Raw genomic sequence first — 24,384 nt, 5'->3', positions numbered from 1 at the left:
AAAAAAAAATTTGTTTGACAGAGACACAGTGAGAGAGGAAACACAAGCAGAGTCAGTGGGAGATAGAGAAGCAGGCTTCCTGCTGAGCAGGGAGCCTGACTTGGGGCTCCATCCCAGTACCCTGGGATCATGACCTGAGCTGAAGGCAGATGCTTACCTACTGAGCCACCCAGGTGCCCCCCACATAGCACTTCTGTTTACTGTCTAGAAATTAGTCTCACGGCCATATTTAGCACCTAGAAGAAGGGGAAAGCAGATACTCTGAAGCAGGCAGCCAGTTCTGCCATATCTATCAGATTATTTCCTTGTAAACTTTGGTTGAAGTGGAGTTGCCTGATCGGAGCATTTTCAAGGATCGTATTACATGTTGACAAATTGCCCTCCAGAAAGATGGTACCAGTTTAAGAATAGTAATGTGCAAGGGTGACCTTCAGTGAGGCTGTGGTTCTTTTGTGAGCATTTTATGGGCATTTTAAAAGGTATTTTTCTGGGGCTCCTAGGTGGTGCGGTCAGTTAAGCGTCCAACTCTTGGTTTCAACACAGGTCATGATCTCAGGGTTGTGGGATCACACCCGCTTCAGACTCTATGCTCAGCCTGGAGCCTGCTTGAGAGTCTCTCCTTCTCTCTCTCTTTCTCTCTCTGCTCCTTCCTGCATGTGCTGTCTCTCTCTCTCTCTCTCTCGTAAATAAATAAAATCTTTAAAAAAGAAAAGCTGTTTTCCTGAAACTTTTTTCCTTTGTTTAAAACACACATTCTTCAGAGAGTGACACACAGATTTTTGATATATTTACAGTTTTTTCTTCAAAATGTAAATCTGTATATTTACAGATTTTTCTTCAAAATGTATATCCGTGTAAGTAGAACATTCCTTTCAAATATCGGAAGGACATTTGCCTGAGAATTTTAATGTTTTTCACACGGATTTCCTCAGCTTCTAAGAATAACTTATTTGTAGGGTTCAGTTAATAAATTAACCAAACCGAGGTGGCTCTCACCCCGTTTGAAAACGCTCCCAGCCAATTTAAGTAAAAAACATAGTGAAAAAGCTGCACCGGCCAAGTCTGTGTTTAAACATAAGTGTTTGATTTCAGTTAGGCTGTGGTGTGGCCATCAGCAGCTCAGAAAATAGAGGACTCATCTGCCTGTGGTTTTCTCCACTTGGGTGGGGTCTGTTCTCTCCTTCTTGAGAGGGTATTAAGGGTCATGTTATTGCCATATTGTTACTGCTTTTGTTTAGATGTTATCAAATCTAGTGTCACTTTGCTTTTTGACTTGGTTATTCAGGCTGGTTATCTTAGCTCCCCCCCCCCCTTTTTTTTTTAAATCTTGCATAAGTTACAGAACAAGATTCACTTCTTTTTCAAAGCTGGAAAAATGACCTATCCACCTATTACTGTTACTATGGGGCCATATAAAAACATGATTATTCTAGGGCTACTTTTCCATCAGAACTAACTTTGAAAAAAAAAAAAAGACAGCGGGTGAATCAGTAGGTGGAAGTACCTTGTGTATTCTTGCATGTTTCCTGTAAGTTTAAAGTCACACCAATTTAAAAATTACATACACGTAAATAGATGTTTATTTTATTCTTTTATTTTTTTAAAAGATTGTACTTATTTGAGAGAGAGCGCGCACAAGCAGAGGGAGCAGCAGGCAGAGAGAGAAGCAGGCTCCCCGCTGAAATGAGAGCCCGATGCAAGAAGCTCCATTCCAGGACCCTGAGATCATGACCTGAGCTGAAGGCAGACGCTTAACTGAGCCACCTAGCGCCCCAGATGTTTATTTTATATGAGAAATAATCCCAGCTACTTTAGTGAAGAACAGTGGGGTTTGGTTAGGGAAATAAGTCATAAGAAGTTGAAACAGATACATGTTTCTGTTCTTTAATAATTAAAGATTAAAGCACTATTGTATTTTTTTTTTTTTTTAATTAAACCTCTACCTGTGGGTACCAAGTTAACTCTATTTGGAGTTTGCATCAACGTGTTTTGTATAAAACTATAGTACTTTTGAGGCTAAATTTGTTTCTCCATTTGTGGAGTCACAGAAGCTTAAAGTCTTAAAGTCTTCTTGCATTTCTGTAACTGATCAGTACTTACATTTTGGGGCGAACTGTGGGGGCGAACGATTGTTAGTCACCTGGTAAATGATTACAAAACTAAATTGGCCTAAAATTTCTTGAGCATTTCTGTTAGGAAAAATGGAAAGGCATCAGGTATTATTTTTTTAGTGTTCAATCTTATCTTGCTTTTCACTTCAAGCTAAAATCCTTTTCTACTTTAAATGTGGGCAGAAAGTCTTGTGGGCTGACTTGGGGTGCTCATCACCACCAGAAGTGCTTCCCTGACAAAGACACCATCGAGCCCCACATCAATCTCCCTGTTCAGTGGGAAGCCTGCTTCTCCCTCTTCCACGACCCCTGCTTCTCCCTCTTCCACTCTCCCTACTTCTCCCTCTCCCACTCCTCCTGCTTGTGTTCCCCCTCTCTCTGTGTCTCTCTCTGTCAAATATATAAATAAAATCTCCTTAAAAAAAATACAGAACCTCACTGACAAAGACAATAAAGGACTATTAACTGGCTTTTTCTTACACTGGCTCTGAGAGTTGATATCATTATAATGCAAAACAAACAAAACAAAACAAAACAAAATAAAAACAAACCAAGGCAAACATGGAGGGATCACCCAAGGGCTGGTGGTTAACTAGGCCTATTTCTTTTGAGAATATTTTCTCTAAATCAGTTACTACTTTGCCACTCTGTGAAATCAAGTATATCTGTAGTTTTTAGAGTGAATGGTTGTTCACTGTTATTTCCCTCCATTTTTCGCAGGTTCATTGTAATTATAGTGTGTTTGCTGATTTTTGTGCGTTTGAATTCCTCGGATCCCTTTAAACCATTGGGATAGAGTTCATAAGGGATAAAAGGGGAGTTAATATATGTATAGTGTCATGGGGCACCTGGGTGGCCCCGTTGGTTGAGTGATTAAGTCTTGGTTTTGGCTCCGGTCATGATCCCTTGGGTTGTGGGTGGGATCGAGCTCTGCTCTGTGTTCTGCCCCTTCGGGCACTCTCAATCTCAGATAAATAAGTCTTTTAAAAAAATATTCAGGGTGCCATCTATGTCTGGCACTGTGGAGGCACTTTACTTTTGTTATTTGATGAAATATTCAAAACAAACTTATGAAATGGATATTTTTGTGCCCATTTTACAGTGGAGGATACTGAGACCTGGAGATGCTAGGTGAAGTTACAGTGTTCTTTTAGCTGGTTAATAGCAGGGGCCAAGTTAGAAAATACTGTGGAATGTTCTGCCCCTTTTGGGCGATACTTTCAGCCACAGATGCCAGGAAATACCTGTGAAAAGATATGTGGGCTGGGTTTATTTTTTTTAATCTAATTTTTTTTTAAATAGATTTTTTCTTTCCTATTTATTTGACAGAGAGTGAGAGAGTGCACACAAGTAGGCAGAGTGCCAGTCAGAGGGCAAGGGAGCAGCAGGCTTCCCGCTGAGCAGGGAGCCCAGTGCGGGTCTCCATCCCAGGACCCCAGGATCATAACCTGAGCCAAAGACAGACACTTAACTGACTGAGCCACCCAGGTGTCCCTGTGGTCTGGGTTTAAAACACAAAACCTAAGTCGGGTTGTCCCATTTTTCTAGGTCTCCAGTGGTTCTCTCCCTTCCCTGACTCTGAAGCTTAATTCCATCTCTTTCAAGGCCTCAGTTTTTGTCTTCCATCCTCTAAATCATTTCTTGCGAAATGGGACGCTGGCTCTGAAAAGTACTCGAGTCTTTCTGCAGATGGGATTGGGGTCCATGCCAGTCTGTTCTCCAGTGCCAGCTGGGTCATGGCCCTCAAGCATGTGCACGCATAGTGGCTCCGAGGACCGGAGCCCAGTGTGGCTCATTCTCTTCTCAGAACTTAGAAAAACAAAACCAATGAAGAGGAGTCAAATCTCTTTGCCTGAATGGAAGTGAAGCTAGACGAATCCAAAAGAATTCTTGGTTTTGAGGAGGCTTTGCCCTCTTCTTTTGAGCAAGTGACATCTAATTCAGTTGGCCCCATTAGAAAGAAGAGACAGAAGGGCATTAGCAGTTCAGTTGAACCGTGTTTTTGTCTGGAGTGGCTTTGGAGTGGGCAAGCAGTGTGGACTAAGACATACTGGGGGAACAACTGGAAAAACAACACATTGACACGTGTGCTGGGCACGGAGAGCCTGGAAAAACAATTTTCAAAGTATTTTAGCATTTCAAGTAACCCAGTGGCTTAAAAACAAACCTAAGAAATGATTGCGAGATTAAAGCTGCTTCCCAGATGTCAGACACCGCTGATTTGGGGAGAGTATGGAACGCATAGCTACCAGGACAGAATGTCAGGCTCTGGACCATTTATAGTAACAAAAAAACCCAGGATTTGTGTCTGTTAACCTCCACTCATTCATTATTTCTTGGCCACTACCTCACTGCCGTTTGATTGCTAGCTCCTGCGGCCCACACTGGATCGTCTGATGATAGGTCCATGTTGGCTCGGAAGACCACAAGGCACTTAGGACTTCATGCCTGTTTAAGTGGCACAAATTCAACACTACATGCTTAGGAATCTCAAGGTAACAATTTGGGGACAGCATTGTCTCACCTGGAGCTAGGCTGAAGAAACAGTACCATGTCTTAACCCTGGAGGGAAGTGGCTGTTTCGGACACTGAAAGACAGTGTAACATACATAAAGCCTAGGAGACCGCACACTTATGGGCCCTTTAAAGGATTTTCGGAGGTTCCTTTCACCACACCCCACATTTCCCAAAACCGATTCTGGGAACTGAGTCCCCGTGGAAGATAGGGTTCCTTGGTAAACGCTTGTCGAATGAAGAAATGCCTCTTGATGAGTCTAGAAGTCACCATTCATATAGAAGTCACCATTCATAAAGAACCTCATCTTTTCTCCTCTTCTCCTTCCCACCGCATGGTTTTGTTTGTGAAAAAGGGGAAAGTAGGAAGAGAGACTAGATATCTGGAAATAATAAAAAGTAGTGGTATATACTCTTCCATTGTTGTTCGGTTTCCATAGGAGAAATTTAGCATGATTTATGAATCTTTTACTAGCACTGTTGATCCTGACTTGAGAAGAGGAAAAAATGCTAAGTGTTGATAATAAAATCACAGAACAGCCAGAGTTCTGTAATAGGGCTCTTGGCCTATGGCAGACAAGCAAACAGAAACCTAGTCCTTCTCTTTTTTTTCTTGCTCTTTTAGGGAATAGGAAAAATAAGGTTAAGTAAGAGTTTGGTTCGGTTTGCAGAGGTGAAGGCAGGTTTGCCTGTGTTGGGCGGTGTCCGGGTGCCTCTAACACAATGAGGCGCCTCACCCTCTGAGGTGAGGGGGCTGAGTCATACCTTGGGGCTTTGTTGCTGAGTCACTAGCTTCCCAAAGTGGTTTTCTCCAGGAGGGGCACATTCATCCTGCCGCCTTCCTCCCCACCCCAGCAGCAGTGCTCTGGAGGACCCGTGGATGTGACCGCGTCAAGTGGGGCGGACAGCCCCTCTCCTTGACTCAGCTTCTGCCCTGACCGAGGGGTCTGGGAGTGAGTCTGCAGAAAAGGTGGCCCTGTTCAGTGGAAAGGATTTCTGAGTCGATAGATCGCCACAGCTGGCTGCAGTGTAAGTGCGAGTGGATCTTCCACACTGGCGTGGCCACTACCTCTGCTAATTTAAACGAGGGGAGGCTTCCTGGCGCGGCTGCGATGGAAGTCGAGGATTAGAACCTCATAGTTAAAAATACAATCCCTGCCATTCATTGAGAATTCCAGAGGACTCTGAAATGTTTGTGAATTGGCAAGTGAATGGTAGAGACCGGAAGCATGCACCAAAATAATGCTTCTGGTCTTGTATCATCTTTTATTAGAGGATCCTGAAAAAATCCCCTATTTATATAGGACTTATTCCTGTGAGCTGCCTAAGTGAAAATCAGAGCAGAACCTTTCAGCTATAAATTCCTTGTGGTTTCGAAGAAGGATGAGCTGTCTAGGAGGCACGCTTCCATTATGGGAACAGTCACCTTTATTGGGTGGCATGAGACCGTTTTTATGGCTTTGGGATTTAATCTGTGAATGATACGAATGCTTCGCTAATGGAGGTGTCAGTGATGTACCTTTGCAGCCTAACTTTTTTTTTTTTTCCCTAACCTCTTCCTATCTTTTATTCTAATGCATTGGACCAGCAAGAGACAGTACCGTCCAGGATTTGGGCAGAACAGAAAAAGAATTGTAACATAGTGGTGTCCAAGTTGCTTTGTGGCAAAGAATCTTCAATTAGGGTGACAATAGGAAGGATGAAAACCTGGGAAGGAGTTTGATGGCTTTGGAAATAAACTAAAACAGTTCAGCCAGGTGACATGCCAGCACTTGATTTCCAATTATCAGTATATTGTAGTTCAAAAGCCTACTCCCGGTTATCCAACTGGACTGATGGGGTGAAGCAGAGGGGAATAGCTTAATAGATGGCTACGAATCAGATTAGGTTGCCAGTTTAGAAGTGGGCTGCGAGCTATCACAGCGATGATAGCTCTCCTTGCTATAAGTCCCCCCCCCGGGGGGGGGGGCTCAGGGGCTCACAAGTGATCAGTTTCCACTAGGTTCTGGTTTTAGGTGACAGCAGAGGAAGTAACTTGGAGGAGTGTACATCTGGGTCTGGGAGAATTAATAAGTGTGCACTCCAGCTGTCTTTGTTCTTGTGGTTAAGACCCACCTCTGGTGTCAGTCGGAATAGCTGAGTACCACTGGCAAAAAAACAAAACAAAACAAAAGACACCACTCAAAGAAATGCAAGATATGAGTAAGATACAATGTGTCATTTCCTAGGCCCTGAAATTTAAATAAGAACACACTGCCAGCATGTTTAATGTAATTGAAACACAGGCAGCATTTATTCCCGGAACCCAAGAAAGTAAACCAGTGTTTTGCTTCTTTGTATTTTAAATCTCACTGGGGAACATTTCGGGACTTCAGCACGATTCTCGGACAAGTCTTCTTGCCATCTGGTACGGGATTAAGTATTGGCATAGCATTTGTTGCCTGCTGACAATGGGTCAAACTTAACTTGGCAAGCCCTCGCTGAGAAATTATCAGCCTCATGCAAATCTGTTTCAATTTCCATTTTTAACATTGATGGTTTTAATTGAACTGGTTCACAATGAGCAAGTTGCAAAGTTGATTTAGCACTTTCTAAGCAAATAATCTTTAGCTCTGTACATTTGTGATAAAGGGTGATGTGATTAAGAGGGTGGTGAATGGGTTTCGTAAATCAAAAACCATCTTAATGTCTTGGTTAAGTGTCTGCCTTTGCCTCAGGTCAGGATCCCCGGGTCTTGGAATGGAGTCCTGTGCTGGGATTTCCTGTGAGACATCTCCCTGTGCCTCCCTACTACTTCCCCTGCTTCCGTGCTCTCTCTCTCTGTCAAATAAATAAAAATCTTTTTTTTTTAAAGATTTTATTTATTTATTTGACAGACAGAGGTCACAAGTAGGCAGAGAGGCAGGCAGAGAGAGGAGGAGGTAGGCTCCCTTGCCAAGCAGAGATCCTGATGTGGGGCTCGATCCCAGGACCCCGGGATCATGACCTGAGCTGAAGGCAGAGGCTTAACCCACTGAGCCACCCAGGCACCCCAAATAAATAAAAATCTTAAAAAAATTAAAAAATTAAAGAAGCAAAGGAAACTAGTTTACATATGCTCTAAGTTGGTTTGTGAGTATTATGAGGGTTGCATGGGTATTGCTTTGCAAATGCTTACTATGTACAGAACACTTAGCTATGCCCCATAGGATCATTTCTGTCATTGAAAGAGCTTATGTTCCATTTAATATTAGCAACCCCCCACCCCGGCCCCCAACAAAGAGAGAGTGAAGGGAGAACTTGAAGAGAGCCTGGGATGGTCAGGGGACTAGCACCAAGCGGCGTTGAATGTGAATTGAGTTTTGAATCAGTTGACCTTGGTTTTACAACCTCAGGCTGCCTTTAAATTCCCATCTCATTGGTGTGGTTCTCTTGAACTGCCTAGCTAGTTTGTGGTGGAAAAGAAGAGGCAGGTTGGAGGCTACTTCTAAGCCCTGTCCTAACAGCTCTGTTGCTGGCAGGGAGCCCCGAGTAATGGCTGACAGTAATGTGAAACTTGAATATATTAAAGCAGTGAGGGTGGGGTGGAGGGGGAGTAAAAAGGCAGAGAACACTTACATTGAGAGATGAAATCTTTGCCCATAGAAATAGGCAAGCAGCTTATGTTGCTAAGAACTCTAAATTCTTTCAAAATCAAGCACTCAGAATCATTTCTATTTTTGTATCTTCGTATGCTTCCAGCAATACAAAATGTATTACATAGACCTTCTCTATTTCAGAAAGTCTTTGTTGTGTGGCTTCCTTCCATAAAGTTAGTGTAATAGGTCGTGTTCATAGGCTGGAGGATAAATTCATCCCAAAATGCCAGGCTTTTTCTTGGACTGTACGAAGCAGGTGGGTTCTATTTTTACAGGTTAAGATTTTATCTTCGCCTTTGATGGTTCTGCTGTTAGTCAGGGTTTTATATTTACAGAATGCCCTTTATTTTTATACCTGCCTAGTGCATTGTGCACAGTAGGTGAACAGTGCATGCTGTTGAGTAACCTTGAACCCACGTCGTCAGCCTGGGGCTTGGCGAGGCCACCTTCCTTAAACTCATGGCTGGGGAGGTGAGCCTGGGAGGCCCTGTGAACTGGTCCTGAAACCTGTAGGTGACTTCGGCTGTCATTACTTTCCCTGAACAGACCTATTTTACCCTTGCAACAAGGAACTCTCACGTTTGTTAGCTCCTTTCACTCCTGTGGGTGCTCATGGATCTGGGTTCTGAGACCAGGATGGGTGAAGTGGCTTGTCCAACAAGGTCACACAGGATCAGAGGTAACATTAAGACTCAGGTATGTGTGGGCACCTGAGTGGCTCAGTCAACCAGTTAAGCATGTGAGACCAAGGACCCCGAGGGGACTTGGATCCCAGCTGTCCTTGGGATAGGAGTCTAGAGGTGGGATGGAGAGCGGATTGTCAGTGTCGGGGAGGGGTGGAAGGTTGGAGTAAAACCGGAAGGACTGGAGGAGGGGAAGTCTGGAGGCCCGCATGTTCCTCAAGGTGGAAGGTCATGCAGGAGGCTGGAGAAGAGGAAACAGGAGCTAAGTTAATGATTCTCTGGAGGCTGATGGGAGGGACCAGGCCCGCAGTGGAGGGAGACCAGGAGGGTGGCAAGATTGCCCCCTCTTCTGCTCATTTCAACAATGTTTCAACCTCCAACACAGAATTTCCCTAGTAAATTAAATGGCTTTCTAAATCTGTGTCTCTATTGAAAAACATACTAGTTCAAGAAGGAAAAATTATTTCACACAACAGTTTTTCAGCCAAACATCATCTCAGAGAAATGTTGACTTTTCTTGCCCCTGAGCGAAAACTGCAGTTCTTAAGCAACTGAAGCTCGTTTCAGACCTGAATCCTTCTCTGATCAGAGACTCCTGATGTGTTGGAGTGAGGAGTGGGTTGGCTCTTTCTGTGACTGTGGAATGGGGCAGTCTAGGAAATAAGTAGTGGTCACAGAGGCCCCCAAAGAAAGAGATGACCACTCCCATTATCTTGTTATCTGCACCACCAGGGTCTCTTTGTGAAGCCCTTACGAGGTTTGTTGTTGTTGTTTTTCTGAAAGCCCAGAAAAGAGGCTTTTTGGTGTCAGGAAAAGTTTTTCTTTTTCCTTGTAAACAGTATGTGGCCAGGTGATTGATTTCCATTTTCCTAATTCTTTCTTTGCCCCTCGACATTGACAAGCCAAATCTAGAGCTTATCTAAAGTCTCGTTTTAGTACCCTATGACCTGTGTGACCATGCCTTGTTTTCCTTTTCGTCATGTTGTACCTTCATGAGTGTCTTTGTTTTTACTGCTTATGAAAACAACTCATAGTCACTGTTAAAAACCTGGGAAGTACAAGGGAGTTATGATAAGAAAAAAAAAGTGCCAGCAGACCTCTTATTCTCGTGTATCACTGTCAATAGTTTGATATATTTTTCCTTTTTTGTTCCATTTTCTGATATGACAGTGGTACAGCATATTATTCCTCGGACACACATATGTAGGGAGAATGAATATATATAAATTTTTAGGAGAAAGGAGGCTTTAAAAAAAAACAGCAGAGACATTGGTGTGAAGGCAGCAAGGGAGTGACATCGGGGAAGAGGCGGGAGCAGCAGGCTAGCTCCACTGCGGGTCCTGGCAGACAGTAAAGTTACACTGAGAAATCCGAGAAAGGAAATGAGTCAGTAACTGAGAGGGAGCGGAGATGAGACAGCGGTGTGACCGACAGAGCCAGTGGCTTAGGCTGCCTTTTGGGAACGGGCGATGGGAGCAAAGTGATTTGTTTGCACAATAGCAGAATGTAGCTTTCCTATCAAATCACCAGCGATGTATCAAGTTCTTGTGAGCAGTGCCCTTGCTTTTGACATTCGGCCCGGGAGCCACCCTGGACATGCTAGGAGCTGAGCGTTTAGAGCAAAGCTGGTGTCGGGTCCACGGGTGGGTGTGCTAAGACTAGGAATTCCAGTGGCTTTCTTCTCAGAGTTGTTTCTGAGCAATGAGAATTGCTTTCTTCAGACTCCCTCTTGTACTCTAGTCTTCGGGCAATACCATGAGTGACACTTTTAATTAACAAATCTGCTGGGAACAAAACTCCTTTCAAAGTGTTGGCCAGGCGTGCGGTTTTGAAGGTTGGTTTGAGGAGGCTCCCACGGTCCTGGGGGAGTTCTAGGACTTGGAAGCCACAGTTGAGTTGTACCTCATTGGGGTCAGACCTCTCTGGGATGGGGCCAGAGGGTCCTCCCAGAATGCCCCAGCATTCGGTTCCGGGGGATGGAGGCTGGCCAGCTGTGGTGATATCCTTAGGCAAGCTGGGCTCATTTACCACTTGGGGTGTGGGCCTTCCTGCTCTCCCTAGATTCAGGGGCCATAGCCTTCTGGTTCGGAATGGGAGAGGAGAGTGGGGACCAGCATTGTCCCGGCTCCTGTGTCATTCCTACCACTGACCGGTAGCTGCATGTCAGACCGCAGCAGACCTGCATCACTTTCTCTCCCCCCACCCTCCCATTCCCCCCATTTCTCCCACCAGCGGCTGCGCTCTTGGTGCTCCTGGTGAAGAAGCATCGAGATCCATGGTGTCAGAGGGTCTGAGAAAGGTTCATGAAAGAGAGAAGGATTCCTTTTCCTTCCGGTAGCATTGTGGAAAGGATGTAGGATAGACCTACCTTGGAAAAACATGTTTCCATAGTGTGGGTCCTCAAGGAATGGTTAGTCAAAGGGTTTCTTAGCTCTTAATTACTTTGCTAAAGGGAGTTTACTTAACTCTGACATCCTCATCAATGAGGGTTCCTGACTCTGAAGGACAATGACAAACTGCCGCAGGCTGGTGATGAGTTTCCACTTGACGAGAAGCTGACACAAGGATTTTATGAAAGCTTTCAACAGAATTATAATTGTTAAGCTGAAGATGTAACTAAGACCATTGTTTCCTTCTTTTTCATCTTTCTGTGCTTGAGTAAGTGATTGCCCTCTCTTTAGTTGGGTCTTTCCCCCTCTATTTGTGTTTTTCTGAACTGGACAGTCTTGGCTTGTTTTTTTTACACTTCCCCCTCTCCTGTGTGCTCATGCGTGCACCCCGTATGCGTGCTCTCTCTCAGAAAAAGAAAATCTTTGCTTTTTTAAAACTTTATTATTTTAGGTAAGTCTTAAAATTTTTAAAAATTTATTTATTTTTTAATTAACATAGAACGTATTTTTATCCCCAGGGGACATGTCTGTGAATCGCCAGGTTTACACACTTCACAGCACTCGCCATAGCACTTACCCTCCCCAATGTCCATAACCCAACCCCCTCCCCCCACAACCCTCAGTTTGTTTTGTGAGATTAAGAGTCTCTTATGGTTAGGACAGTCTTGGTTTTATTTTTATTTTACCCTGTTCATTTTGGATTATGTTTTAAGGACTGCTGAGGGCTCCGACAGTATGGAGACTCAACAGTTAAACTTAATTACGCTTCCTCTACCTTTAATCACACTCATTTAAAGGCCTTCTTGGGAAAACAGCCAAATTTTCACTCAAGACGGTGGATGAGCTCCCCGTTCCTGTAACTTGCTGTCTAGGACAAAGAAATCTGAGGAAGTTTAGCAGAGGCAGCATTCAAATGTGAGGAAACAGATGCAAAAGAAGAGACAAGTACAACTCCAGTGAGGGGGGATAGCCCTGATGTAGGATTAGATTTAATGGTAGTAATAGCGGTTCGGGACAAGCAAAGGATTCAAAGAGAGCCATTGTTATTCAAAATCAAGGTGTGTTTTACCAAAAGAACAATCAGGCTCCTTTCATATGGATCTAGAAGGGTCTATAGTGCGTGGGGGTTGATGCTGACAATTACTTTGGGAGAGGCAAGCCTAGCTGCAAGGCTTAGAACAAGAGGCTGACGTTCAGTTTCTGCTATCAGAGTTTGTTTTTGATAACTGTGGAAAGAACTCGGCTGCAACTCGTAAAACGAAGCTATTGTACTAGGTGAATATGTTTATCTTTTAAAGAAAAATATAATAAAATCTCAGAAAAAAGTTTATGTCACGGGGTACATGAAGCACCAGGAATGACTTATATGATACGGTTTGCGAGGAGGCCGACAAAGCGGGAGGTCTGTCCATCTTTCTTCTTCTTTTTTTTAAGATTTTATTTATTTATTTAAGAGAGAGAGAGAGAGATCACAAATAGGCAGAGAGGCAGGCAGAGGGAGAGGGAGAAACAGGCTCCCCGCTGAGCAGGGAGCGCCATGCTGGGCTTGATCCCAGGACCCTGAGATCACGACCTGAGCCAAAGGCAGAGGCTTAACCCACTGAGCCCCCTAGGCACCCCTCTGTCCATCTTTCTTAGGACATATGGAAACTCTGGACAGAAGCTTATGTTGGGCCAGTTTCTCTGAGATTAAGTGACAATAACGGATCCTGGAAGTTGTGTATGACCGAAAGTCTAATCATGTCTTTGCCCTCAGAAGTCTTCATGCCTTGACGGTTGGGTTTCTCCGTCATCTGTCTTCCTGTCTTTCTACACTTACATCCTGCTGCTCTGTACTCCAGCTTCCCAGTTGTTACCTTGATGAATCGAACGTAAGCTTCTTGAGGGTCTTACGTATTACCCGTGTGGACCGCACAGTGCCTTCCTTGGTCTTAGTAGAGCTCAGTCATGTCATGTTCACGAGGTTGGTTTCAAAAGCCCCGGCTTTGGCTGAGACCAGCAGAGATGTCCTCGTTACGTCAGTTATGCGATCTGCAGAGCATGGGAGGGTTGGTGGGGCAGGAGCATGGTCCTGCTTTGGGAGAGGAGTTCCCACCATGGCATCCCAGTGATTGAATGGCAGCGACGCATCTGAGAGGCTGGGGAGCGAAGACTCCTTGGCTGAGAGGAGATACACACTGGTGAGGCAGAAAACCTGTAAGAGGGTTTCTGCATCTAGGGACAGCTGGGACAACCAAGTCATGGGCTTCTAGTCACAGAGTCCCTGCTGGAGCCCTTGCATGGAGGGTATGTGGGCAGGCGTCACCTTGGATGAAAACAAACACAGTGTGTCAGCCATTTGTAAGCAGATCCTAAGGGAGGAAGAGCTGAAGTCATTTAACTCTTGTGCTGTTATTGGTGATGGTGATAATGATAGTCATGCTGACAATTAAAAAGATAATTGTTTTCCTTCTTTTAGTCACATAGAAAAAATCACCACATGGCAAGACCCTAGGAAGGCGATGAATCAGCCCCTGAATCCCATGAACCTCCACTCTGCAGCCACGTCCACCCCAGCACCCCAGAGGTCCATGGCCGTGTCTCAGCCGAATCTCGGTAAGCCCAGAGCGTCCGCTTGGAGCTGCATGAACAAGTGTTGAACCCAGAGGCTCTGGAGCTCGAAGCAGCTCCGGCTGGCTCGGTGTTGACTTGTGCACCCACATAGTCTTTGGGTGTGTCACCCTTCTGCCATCTTTGCTTTTTTTCTTGGCGTCTTTGCTACCCGTTCACAGTTTTGCTGCCTAGGTTCACACTGTGGTTCCTGCATCTCCTTCAGTTGCCTCAGTTGGAGTGTTTTGAAAAATCATTTAGGCCTCCTCTTCATCTAGGCTAAGGCAAGTACACATCCCCATTCTGTGAATTTGGTTCCTGAAGACCGCCACAGGTGCAGTTCTGGTCTCAGATCCCTTTCTTTCCCCCTTATTATTTTGCATAATGTGTGATTGACACCAGGCTTGGTGCCTTCATGCCTCATCTCATTCAGCTCACAACAACCGGACAAGAAGTGATGGCATTCCCATTTTGTGAATGGGGAAGCTTTTTCAAGGTCGTACAGCTTGTGGATAGTGGAGTTTGGAGTTTGAACTGAGGCTGGTATGGTTTAGAAGGCATTCAGCCTTTCCCTAATCTGCAGGGGGCTTCTTGAGATAGCTGCCCCAGGACACTGCAGCTTACTCTTCACCTCGTTTAGAATGTTTAACTGATTTTATTTTATTTTTTAAGATTTTATTTATTTATTTGACAGAGAGAAATCACAAGTAGATGGAGAGGCAGGCAGAGGAAAGAGGGAAGCAGGCTCTCTGCTGAGCAGAGAGCCCGATGAGGGACTCGATCCCAGGACTCTGAGATCATGACCTGAGCCAAAGGCAGCGGCTTAACCCACTGAGCCACCCAGGCGCCCCTTTAACTGATTTTAGAAGTGAGAAAAGACTATCTTCTGCTAATGGCTTTTACTAAAGAACTAAAATTCTGCCCACTAGAGATGGTCCGATATGAACTGGTATGCTGCAGCGGCATAACTAATCAGCTTTTATTGTAGTCATTCCCCCACACCCCCAGAGGCTAAGAATAAAGGGTACTTTTATGGTTTTATAAAAGGCGGTGCCATTTTAAGATAACATTTCTATTTAAGATCAGATATCCAGATATTGCTTCATACACAGAATAGTTAATTTTAGAGTGAAAAGAATCTCCTGTTGGATTTTTCAGGAATGAACAGGATAAAAATGGAACCATTATTCCCAGACACCTTCCCTCACTCTGTGACTTAGCCAAAGTGAGTATGAACTCAAGTAAACCCGAGTCTGCTTCAAGTAAATATATTGTCTGTTCTTCCAGGAAGTCTGGATCTACCATTTTAAAGCTTGCAGATGTAAAATATATCCAGAAGCAAAGGACTTGGAATAACTTCTGTTGTATCTCGTATCTAACAGGCAGATCAAGGAAAATGGTACCAATTCTTTTACCAGCAGTGGTAAACTGAAACTTCCCATGACTCATTTGTCCCAAATACATAAGAGCTCAAATAGAAAGCAGTTGCAGGCGTATTAAAGGAGCCTCAAATTAGGTAGCATTAGACGGGTTTCAAGGTTTCTTTTAGCCATTTAATTGTCATTAAAATTTCTAAAGACTGATTATTAAAGTATTAACTTTCATTTTATAATCCATTATAGTTGGAAAAAAAGTCTTTCATGGACTCAGTTAAAAAAATGCAAACATTTTTTCGAAGCATTCAAAAATAAGCTTTTCTCGGATCCCCCATTCCGGGAGTCCTCTAGTGATTCTGGTCAGGGGGATGTGTTTTCGTTACATGAATTCTAGCATCCTTTACCTATTGTTCTGCACCTTGCCTCTTCTGCTTTGGTATCTGTACACAGAGAGCTGCCTTACTCTTGTGAAAGATTTCCTAATCTTCCCAACATAGCGATATGCCACAGTGAATGTATTTAACTGGCAGCCCCCATCTGATGGGTACTTAGGCTGTTACTAGTGTTGCTAGTGCTTCGATACACTGTACTGGAATGAATATCCTTGTTTACGTTGTTTATGTATTTGCCTTCATTTTTGAAAAGTTGTGCAACAAGTGGATTAATTAAATTAGAAGGAGTTTGAATGCTTGAAACTTAACACTGACGGCACACATGAGTTGGCGTGTGCTTGGGCGCCCTCCTCCCTGCAGAAGCACCATTGTTGGTAGAGTGTATCCAAAGAAACTGGAATCTGAGTGTTGGAACCATGTTTACCTCTTGCTGAGTTACAGTACCTTACTTTCCAGCTTTCTGATAAATCGAAGCAGCCAATTTCTCAAGACACATTCTGGGTATTTTCCTAACACTGTTTGAGTATTTGTGCATTATGAAAAGTGTTACTAGCCTATAGCGAATCACAGATGTGTCCTGAGGATAGACAGGGAACTAGGATGCCAAGTAAGCGCCAAAGACTGAAGACTTGGAATGTGTTCCTAATAGTAAGTGATTTATTCAGAATATGTTTTGTCAGGCTGCAGCCCTCCCTGTAGTTTATACTCTTTATTACTGATTTTTGAAACTAGAAAGACCAGGTTCTTCTACTTCTTAAACCTGAATTCTGGTTTTTTCAATAGAACATAACTAACCACTAAGTGAACTAAGTGGTATGTCTCCTTCACAGGGAGGTATTTATGTACAGATGAAAATATCAAAATACAGTTAATAATAATATTATTATATATGTAATATTATAATATAGGGTGATAAAATTAGTATCTTTAATAAGCTAATTGTATATTTTATAGAGCTGTTATGTAATTTGTGATATTGCTAAATTCATTCAGAAATAAATCTCCTCTTTATTTTTGGATTCTATGTTTTACTGTAGGTTAGGTTCATGGATTTAGGAATCAGACTGTGAAAATTTGAAACCTGGCTTTGCCCATTACTAGCTTGATGATTTGTTACTTAATTTTGCCCTAGTTTCCCTATTTATAAAATGAAGATTATTATTGTATGAGGAGATTATTATGAGTTTATATATGTAAAGAGCATAGATGTGGTGCCTGGCACATAACAAGCTGTAATTGTTTTATTCTTATTGTTAATATTATTCCTTGTGGAAAGAAGTTTTATTGCATATTTTATTCAGTGTTAGGTTTGAAGATAATGTCATTGTTTATCATAAAAGCTCTCAATAAAAAGATTTATTGGGGCGCCTGGGTGGCTCAGTGGGTTAAAACCTCTGCCTTTGGCTCAGGTCATGACCATGGGGTGTTGGGATTGAGCCCCGCGTGGGGCTCACTGCTCAGCCGGGAGCCCGCTTCCCTTCCTCTCTCTCTGCCTGCCTCTCTGCCTACTTGTGATCCCTGTCTGTCAAATAAATAAATAAAATCTTAAAAAAAAAAAAAAGATTTATTTTGGGCGGGTTAAAGCGCAAAATACTTTAAATTAGGAACACTATTTATTACTTTCAGTGAGTATAGCGCCCTCTGGTGGAAATATTTCCGTGCAGGCCCCCACCCCCGCCCCCAGGAAGCTTATCAGGGAATACCTTATTTTTTCAATGTATCTGTTCCTGAAATGTAGCTTGAAAGTCACATCATATTTTGATTGGCAGAGACCTATCACTTAAAGGTGTCCTGAAGTGAGTGACTTGTAAAAATAGAGTAAACTGTCACCAGGCGGCATCAGTATCCAGTGAAAAGCCATCTGTGTAGGATGGCAGATTTGTTGTGTATCTAAACTCACTAATTTTTTAAATGCCTAAGTAAAATGAAATAGACTCTGCAAAGGAAAAATGGAAAAAAGAAATTAAAAAAAAAATTTATTTCAGGTACCGGTACCTGGGTGGCTCAGTGGATTAAGCCTCTGCCTTGGGCTCAGGCCATGGTCTAAGGGTCCTGGGATCCAGCCCTGCATAGGGCTCTCTGCTCAGTAGGGAGCCTGTTTCCTCCCCACTCTCTGCCTGCCTCTCTGCCTACTGTGATCTCTCTCTCCCTCTGTCAAATAAATAAATAGAATATTTTTTAAAAAAGATACTCAACGTCATTGATCACCAGGGAAATGCAAATCAAACAAAACAAAACAAAACAAAACAAAACAAAACCAAAAACCACAGTGAGATATTACCTTACACTAGTCAGAATGTCCAGTATCAAAAATCAAGAAATAACAAGTGTTGGTGAGGATATGGAGAAAAAGGAACCCTCTTGGGGCCCCTGAGCAGCTCAGTCATTAAGCGTCTGCCTTCGACTTGGATCTTGATCCCAGGTTCTGGAATCAAGCCCTGAATCGGGCTCCCTGCTTGGCGGGAAGACCTGCTTTCCCTCTCCCAGTTCCTCTGCTTGTGTTCCTACTCTCGCTGTATCTCTGTCAAATAAATAACTAAAATCTTTAAAAAATTCTTTTTATTTCAGAGAACCATCTCTGGCTTGGTCTATGAAATTTTTGTTTTTGTATTTGCCAAATCAGGTTTTCTGTGAGGTTTTATCCTACTTGATTCTGTCCGAGCAGATGGGTGACTTTTGTGTCTCAGTCACCAGAGGTGCCCAGTAAATGGAAGAAGAAAGGAGGATCTTGGAGAATTTCAGAGAGTAAGAGAATAGATGATCTCTGGGCGAAAGCCATTTTTTTTTTTAAATAGAGATTTTATTTAAAAGAGAGGGAGAGAGACAGCACAATCAGGGGGGAGAGGGAGAAGCAGACTTCCCGTGGAGCAGGGAACCCAGTGAAGGGCTCAGTCCCAGGACCCTGAGATCATGCCTTGAGCCAAAGGCAGACACCCAGCCAACCTAGCCACCCAGGTGCCCCGGGGTGGAAGCTGTATTGCTTGGGGCTGACAACTTTCTTAGAATCCATGCTCTTCTGTAACAGTGAAGGGGGAAAATATCTGTACATCTGAAAGTTGACTTTTTTTCATAACACAAACTACATAGGACCTTGTATTGTTTAAGTGGGTTGTTGGTCTCATTAATCATTATTAATACCCACTGGATTTTTTTGAAGGGGGGGGGAATGAAACAAATGGAGAAAAAAAAGAACTCTACACAGGGCCTAGTCTAATATATATAGGGTGGAGGGCTTGGGGGAAACTGGGGCCTGCTAAGGAAATTAGTTAGGCTGTTAGGGTGTTAGCATGGTGAAAGGGGTAGGGTGGAAGCAGGGAACTTTTCTGACTGATGGTTCATGGGAAGAACTTGGAGTCAGAGCTGAGTTTCTCTTGGGTTAGACATTTACTAGTTTTGTTTGTGATGAGCCTCTCTAAGTCTTGTTGTCCTTCCTGAAAAGTGGTGGTGATGACAGCAAACATACGTGGCCACTCTGATGCCTGTCTCCTAAACGTTGTCTTGATACTTGACATATAGGAAGCCCCCAGAGAAGTATGATGTTGTGACTGTTCTTGTTAGCTGGTAGCCTCATTTTCCCTCACTGTTCTGACCGCCGTGTACTTGGGAGGAAGAGCTTGCAGTGTGCACTCTTAGAAAGCTGGCCTGCTCCTCCCTCGGGAAAACCCAGCCATGGTGCCCATAGCCTGATTCATTTGGGCACTTTCATTTACGCGTTGCAAGGATAAGTTGGTGGACCCCAGAGAGCAGTCGTGAGAAGACAGAAGAGGCACGTTCTCGCGACCCGGCTCTTTCTCCATCAGATCATTAACAGGGGGTTTGTGACAAGCAGGCACACTCAAGCTGCACGTGAAGGACATTGCTGTCTGGACAAGTGTGACGGGCAAGGTTTTCCCATTTCTCGGCATGTGCATACCAAAATCACGTAGTGACTTAAAATATCTCCATATTTTAAAATGTTATTGCCCAGAGAAAGTGACATGCAGTTTTGCCCTTTTGGTGATAATCCTCATGATCAGAAACCGTGGTGTGCTGGGCTCCTGTCACACATTAACAGACCTCTTTTTGGAATGAGGCTCCAACCTGGGGTGCCAGTATCCTCCCAGACAGAACAGGAAAAATAAAGACTGTGTAACAGCTTCACCAGACTGCCAGCCCGAGCCGGTTCAGAAACTTTTGGTAAAGTGCAGCCAGGAAGTATTTTTAATGCTATAGGAATTTTTAAAATACCACACACACACATGCACACACACACACGTACACACACACACACACACACACACACACACACACATGCTTTCCCCTTTGAAAATGTGCCGTCCACCAGGCCAGAGTCTAAGTCCTCCAGGTCTGCCTTGGCCCATACTTCAAATTATAAACACGTGTGTGTGTTTTTTCCTTTTTTGCAGGGCATGCTTTTCAAGACAAGACGGAAAATCTTGTCTGTGCTTCGTTTGGTAAATTGGCTTATTCTTTCCTCTAGGAAGTGCACAAAGGCACTGAAAAACTTTTTATCAGAAGCAAATAAAATAGCTAAGGGATACTGCAGCCCAGTGTTGCTAAAGCACATAGAAAGGTATCCTAAGGTTTGCTAAAAGTCAGATTTTTGTGTAGGCTACTTTTTTTCTTTTTCCAGTGTATCAGATTTATGTGGTACGTCTGTGGCAGACACATCTAGCTACAGTGATTTTTGCAGCTCTGATACTCTCTCTACTTTTTGAACTTCGTGGTTCTGCAGCATCAGTTAGCCTGATAGGCATAAGTACACACACACAAACCCAAAGACAAACTGAAAAAGCTTGATACTTTACAGGAGCCGGTAGAGTGATAGGGCATTGGTAGGAACGTGGTGATAGAACATGGGTGTATATGGCAGGGGAGGAAGACTGGTGGGCATGAGGAAGAAGGAAGGGGTTCTGGTTAAAGAGGCTTCACCTCCCCCTTGATTAGAAACAGAAGAAACAATTTTCTAAATACTGTAGAAATCATTATTTTCATCTTAGATTTGTAGGAAGCTATCAGTTGTCAAAATTCACTCTATTTGATAACATTTTTGAAGACTGTTCTTCGGAGTTTCCAAAGAGATTAATTACAGCTGGTTTTTTGTTTTTTTTTTTTTCCTTGTAAGGCTTTTAAAGATGCATGAAATGGGGTCTAAAAACATTATCAAATCAACTGTTTCAGCTCCTTTCATACAATAAAGTGAGGTGTAATAGATAAAAAGAAAGGAACTTTGGGTTTCCATGTGTACATTCCATTTATCTTAATGTGTAGATCAGTTCAGTTAACCTTGAACATGAACAGCACGGGGCTAGGGAAAATTGCAGAGCAGACCCCTTGCACCTTCAAAATCTTCATATAACTTTGATTCCCCCCAAACTTTACTACTAATAATCTACTATTGATCGGTAGCCTTACTATTAATATGGAACAGTCAAATAAAGCACATTCTGTATATGTATCATATACTATATTCTTACAATAACGTAAGCTAGAGAAGGAAAAGTGTTCAGAAAATCACAAAAGAAAATACATTTACAGTACTATATGCTGTAAATTAGCATGTAAGTGAACCCATTCAGTTAAAACGCACATTGTTCGGTGGCAAGCTGTATTAGTTTGTCTGGATGAAATAAGATTAGGTGGTAATTAGTTGCCAATTTTATTGTGAAATTTAGAAATTTTAGGTAGAAAACTTCCTCTATGATAGGAAGCCTCAAGAGCCTTAAAAATATTTTGGTGCTACAATTTTCATAAGAAAATATTCTCCAAGATCAAATTCTAGATGTAGTATGCTAGATGAACACTTTGGAAAATGTGTACACAAACATGGGTTATTTATAATATTGCCCCCCCCTCAAGTAAATGTCTTCAGTACAACAAAAATATATTTTTAACCATTAAAATGATAGTATAAGGACTATGTGGTGCATGGAAAACTGTTTATTATTTCAGTCTAATTTTACAAAGCAGAAAAAATTGTTTATGCTAGGACTATAATTTTGTTCTTAAGAACAGATTGTCTACAGTCTCCTTCCCACAGATTTGCTCTCGATCTGTGTATTTCTAGGCCCTAGCCACGTGCATTATACATCACAGGTGTACCACTTCGTAGAGTTAATGTATTAAGTCAGTCAGTTAACGTATTTTTCAGTGTTACTTGTGGTCATGGTAAGTCTTGTTGATGGGGGGTGATTCCTTTTGTTTTCTCTGTAATGTGGTTATATTACTTTTACAGTAGCCTAAAGGGGAAAAAATGGAGAACCCGTTGATGTCTTGAGCTTTTCATAGCAGGAGAGGAGGAGGGGTGTTGGGAAGAAGGCTCCAGGCCCTGTGTGCGGTCCAAACAAAACCATGAATCTTTAAGCTTCTGCAGTGGAATGAGTCTGCCAGTGGCATGCAGGTTATTCCCTGGTCTCTAAGATCAGTGTTTCTCCAGTGGGGATCCACATCTAGAGCTGTTAAGATCCTTTGGATCATTTGGTAAACATGGATGTTAAGGATCCAGTCACCGGCTCCTTGAAGAAGTCTTGGGCTGCTGCGGGAATAATGCCTGGGCCCCACCTCTGGGAAATTCTGTTTCAGATGGTGTAGATTGGGGTCTTCGAAGGAGTGCTGTTTCCAAGCACCCAGATGACTGGTCTTCAGCCAGGTGTCGGTGCTACAGCAGAGTTCTGTGTTTCAGCATAGTGATTGGAGAATGCCGTCATAATAATTAATGGCAGAAACCCCCTTGGGTTATCCATTCTTTAAGTGGAGTTATCTGAAAAGAAGTCCGAATTTGCTCACCAACTTTTTGACTGGGTTCTTTGTCCAAAGTAGACATTTATTCTGGCATTGATAATTGTCTTTTTGGCACTTGCTGGTATTAGTGCCTACGTGAGCATTGGGTATGTGATCTCTAAAGCCACTTTACAGAGAGTTTTGACCCCCCCAGCTGTACCATGTAAACTTCAAAAACGAGGGAAAACATTGCTCTTTGGGCATCCGGGTTATTGAACTGTATTGTCTGCATTCATACGGTAAGTGTGTCAGCTCACCTTGAATTTCGCTTGCTCAGGGTTGACCAGAGCATCAGGCCTCGGAAAAATTCCAGAGAGGCACGCCATGCCCCAAAGAAGATCACAGCCTCTTAGGAAGGACGTAAGGCCAGGTCAGGCTTCCCTTAAGTCCCTTCTTCGTGGGTACTACCTCCCTTATTTACTTACTAGTTTTAATGGATTCTGATTTCTTCTCCAAGCTGTGCACCCTTGTTGAGAGTTTTAAAAATAATTTTGACAGTTTCAGTGGTATGTGCTGGCTGACTTCCAGGAGTTCGCCCTCAGGAACTTCCTTGTCCTAGGGAATTGGCCCAGTTAGTTTGAGGTGAAGGGATTCTGGGATGGTTTGTCCTTTGGCCACTTGTTCCAAATTAATAAGTGCTGAGTGACATTTGGACACTCTTCTTTGATCTCCTCTTTGGGGCGCCTGGTGGTGTCCCTGCCCTTGTGTGATCATCACCTCCCCCACCCCATATCAACTGGAAGATTGATTTCTTCTTCCTTTCTGAAAGTCTAAATTTATTCCCTGGGTGTTCTGCAGTTGCTGGTGGTCAGGGACAGCTGTTCCACCATGCTTGACTCTGGATAATTCTCCGTGATGAAGTCAGCAAAATAATACTGAAAGAGAAGCCAAGAAAACAAAAGCTTTCATGGTCTTTTCTCATTAAGTGCTGAAGAAAGGAAGATCACCCCCTCTCCTTGGTTTAAAAAAAAAAAAAAAAAAAAAGGACAGGAAAAGATAAGATCCTAAACATACTTGAGGCAACAATATTCAAAATGCCCCCCCCATGTTATATAATTACTATTTGGTCATTGTAGAACAGCTGAAAAACACTGTAATCTGAGCATTCAAAATCACAGCAATGTTTTCTTTTTTCAATATAAATGTGAACAAGAAAAGTTGGAAAACCTTCTGTATTCTTTTTTTGTTTTTCCCTTTAACATATCATGAGCATCTATCCAATTCACTTAATCATAAAAGATTAGCTGTTTTTATTGGAATAGTAACACATACATGGCAAAAAAATTCAAACATTTCAAAGAATATTCATGAGAAGTCATTCTCTCTCACACCGGGACCCCCAGCCCTTCTCTCCTCTTCCTTGAAAACACTGCTACTAGCTTCCTGAGTATTCTAGAAATATTCTGTGTACATATGTAAGCTTCGGTGTATATGTCTTTTTTAAACTTAACATATGCTAGAGAGCTTTCTAAATTCGTTCTTAGAGATATATTCATTCTTTACCAGGATTTTGTAATATTCTGCTCTACTGATGTACCAAATTTATTTAAACAGTCCCTTATTCTGGATCTTTTAGATTTCTTTTCTGATGGTTCACTGTTACTAAGCAATGCTATAGTGTGCATTCCTGTATGTATCCTTGTGGCTTGTGCTGTTTATGTATAAGATAATTTTGCAGAGGTGGACTTCCTGAACTTCCGGAATTTCCTAAAAATTCCTAAAAATTAAGTGCATAAAAATTAAGAGCAATTTAATAGCTCTTGTTCTTCCCTCCAAAAAGGTTACACCATTTTACATCCCTACCAACAGTGTATCGAAATGCTCTTTTCCTCCTACTTTGACCAATCTGTTATCAGGCTTTTTAGTCTTTATAATTCTGATTGGTATAGCCTAGGTTCTCCTTGTTTATGAATGGACTTGGGCATATTTCTG

The 24,384-nt window shown here is 42.8% G+C and overlaps 1 protein-coding gene across 2 annotated transcripts in view; it reads left to right on the top strand.

Annotated features, from left to right (window-relative positions):
• The window catches only part of WWTR1 (WW domain containing transcription regulator 1), a 139,057-nt gene that overhangs the window by 68,942 nt on the left and 45,731 nt on the right, over window positions 1-24,384 (top strand). For both annotated transcript variants that reach the window (XM_082682196.1, XM_082682195.1), the window contains exon 3: window positions 13,774-13,910. In XM_082682196.1, coding sequence (XP_082538322.1) covers window positions 13,774-13,910 — 137 coding nt within the window. The remainder of the gene's footprint in view (window positions 1-13,773; window positions 13,911-24,384) is intronic.

Source organism: Mustela nivalis (assembly GCF_964662115.1).
Source record: "Mustela nivalis genome assembly, chromosome: 1".
Lineage (NCBI taxonomy): Eukaryota > Metazoa > Chordata > Mammalia > Carnivora > Mustelidae > Mustela > Mustela nivalis.
The sequence above is the reverse complement of the archived record's forward strand: the minus strand, read 5'-3'. Positions and strand labels throughout refer to the sequence as shown.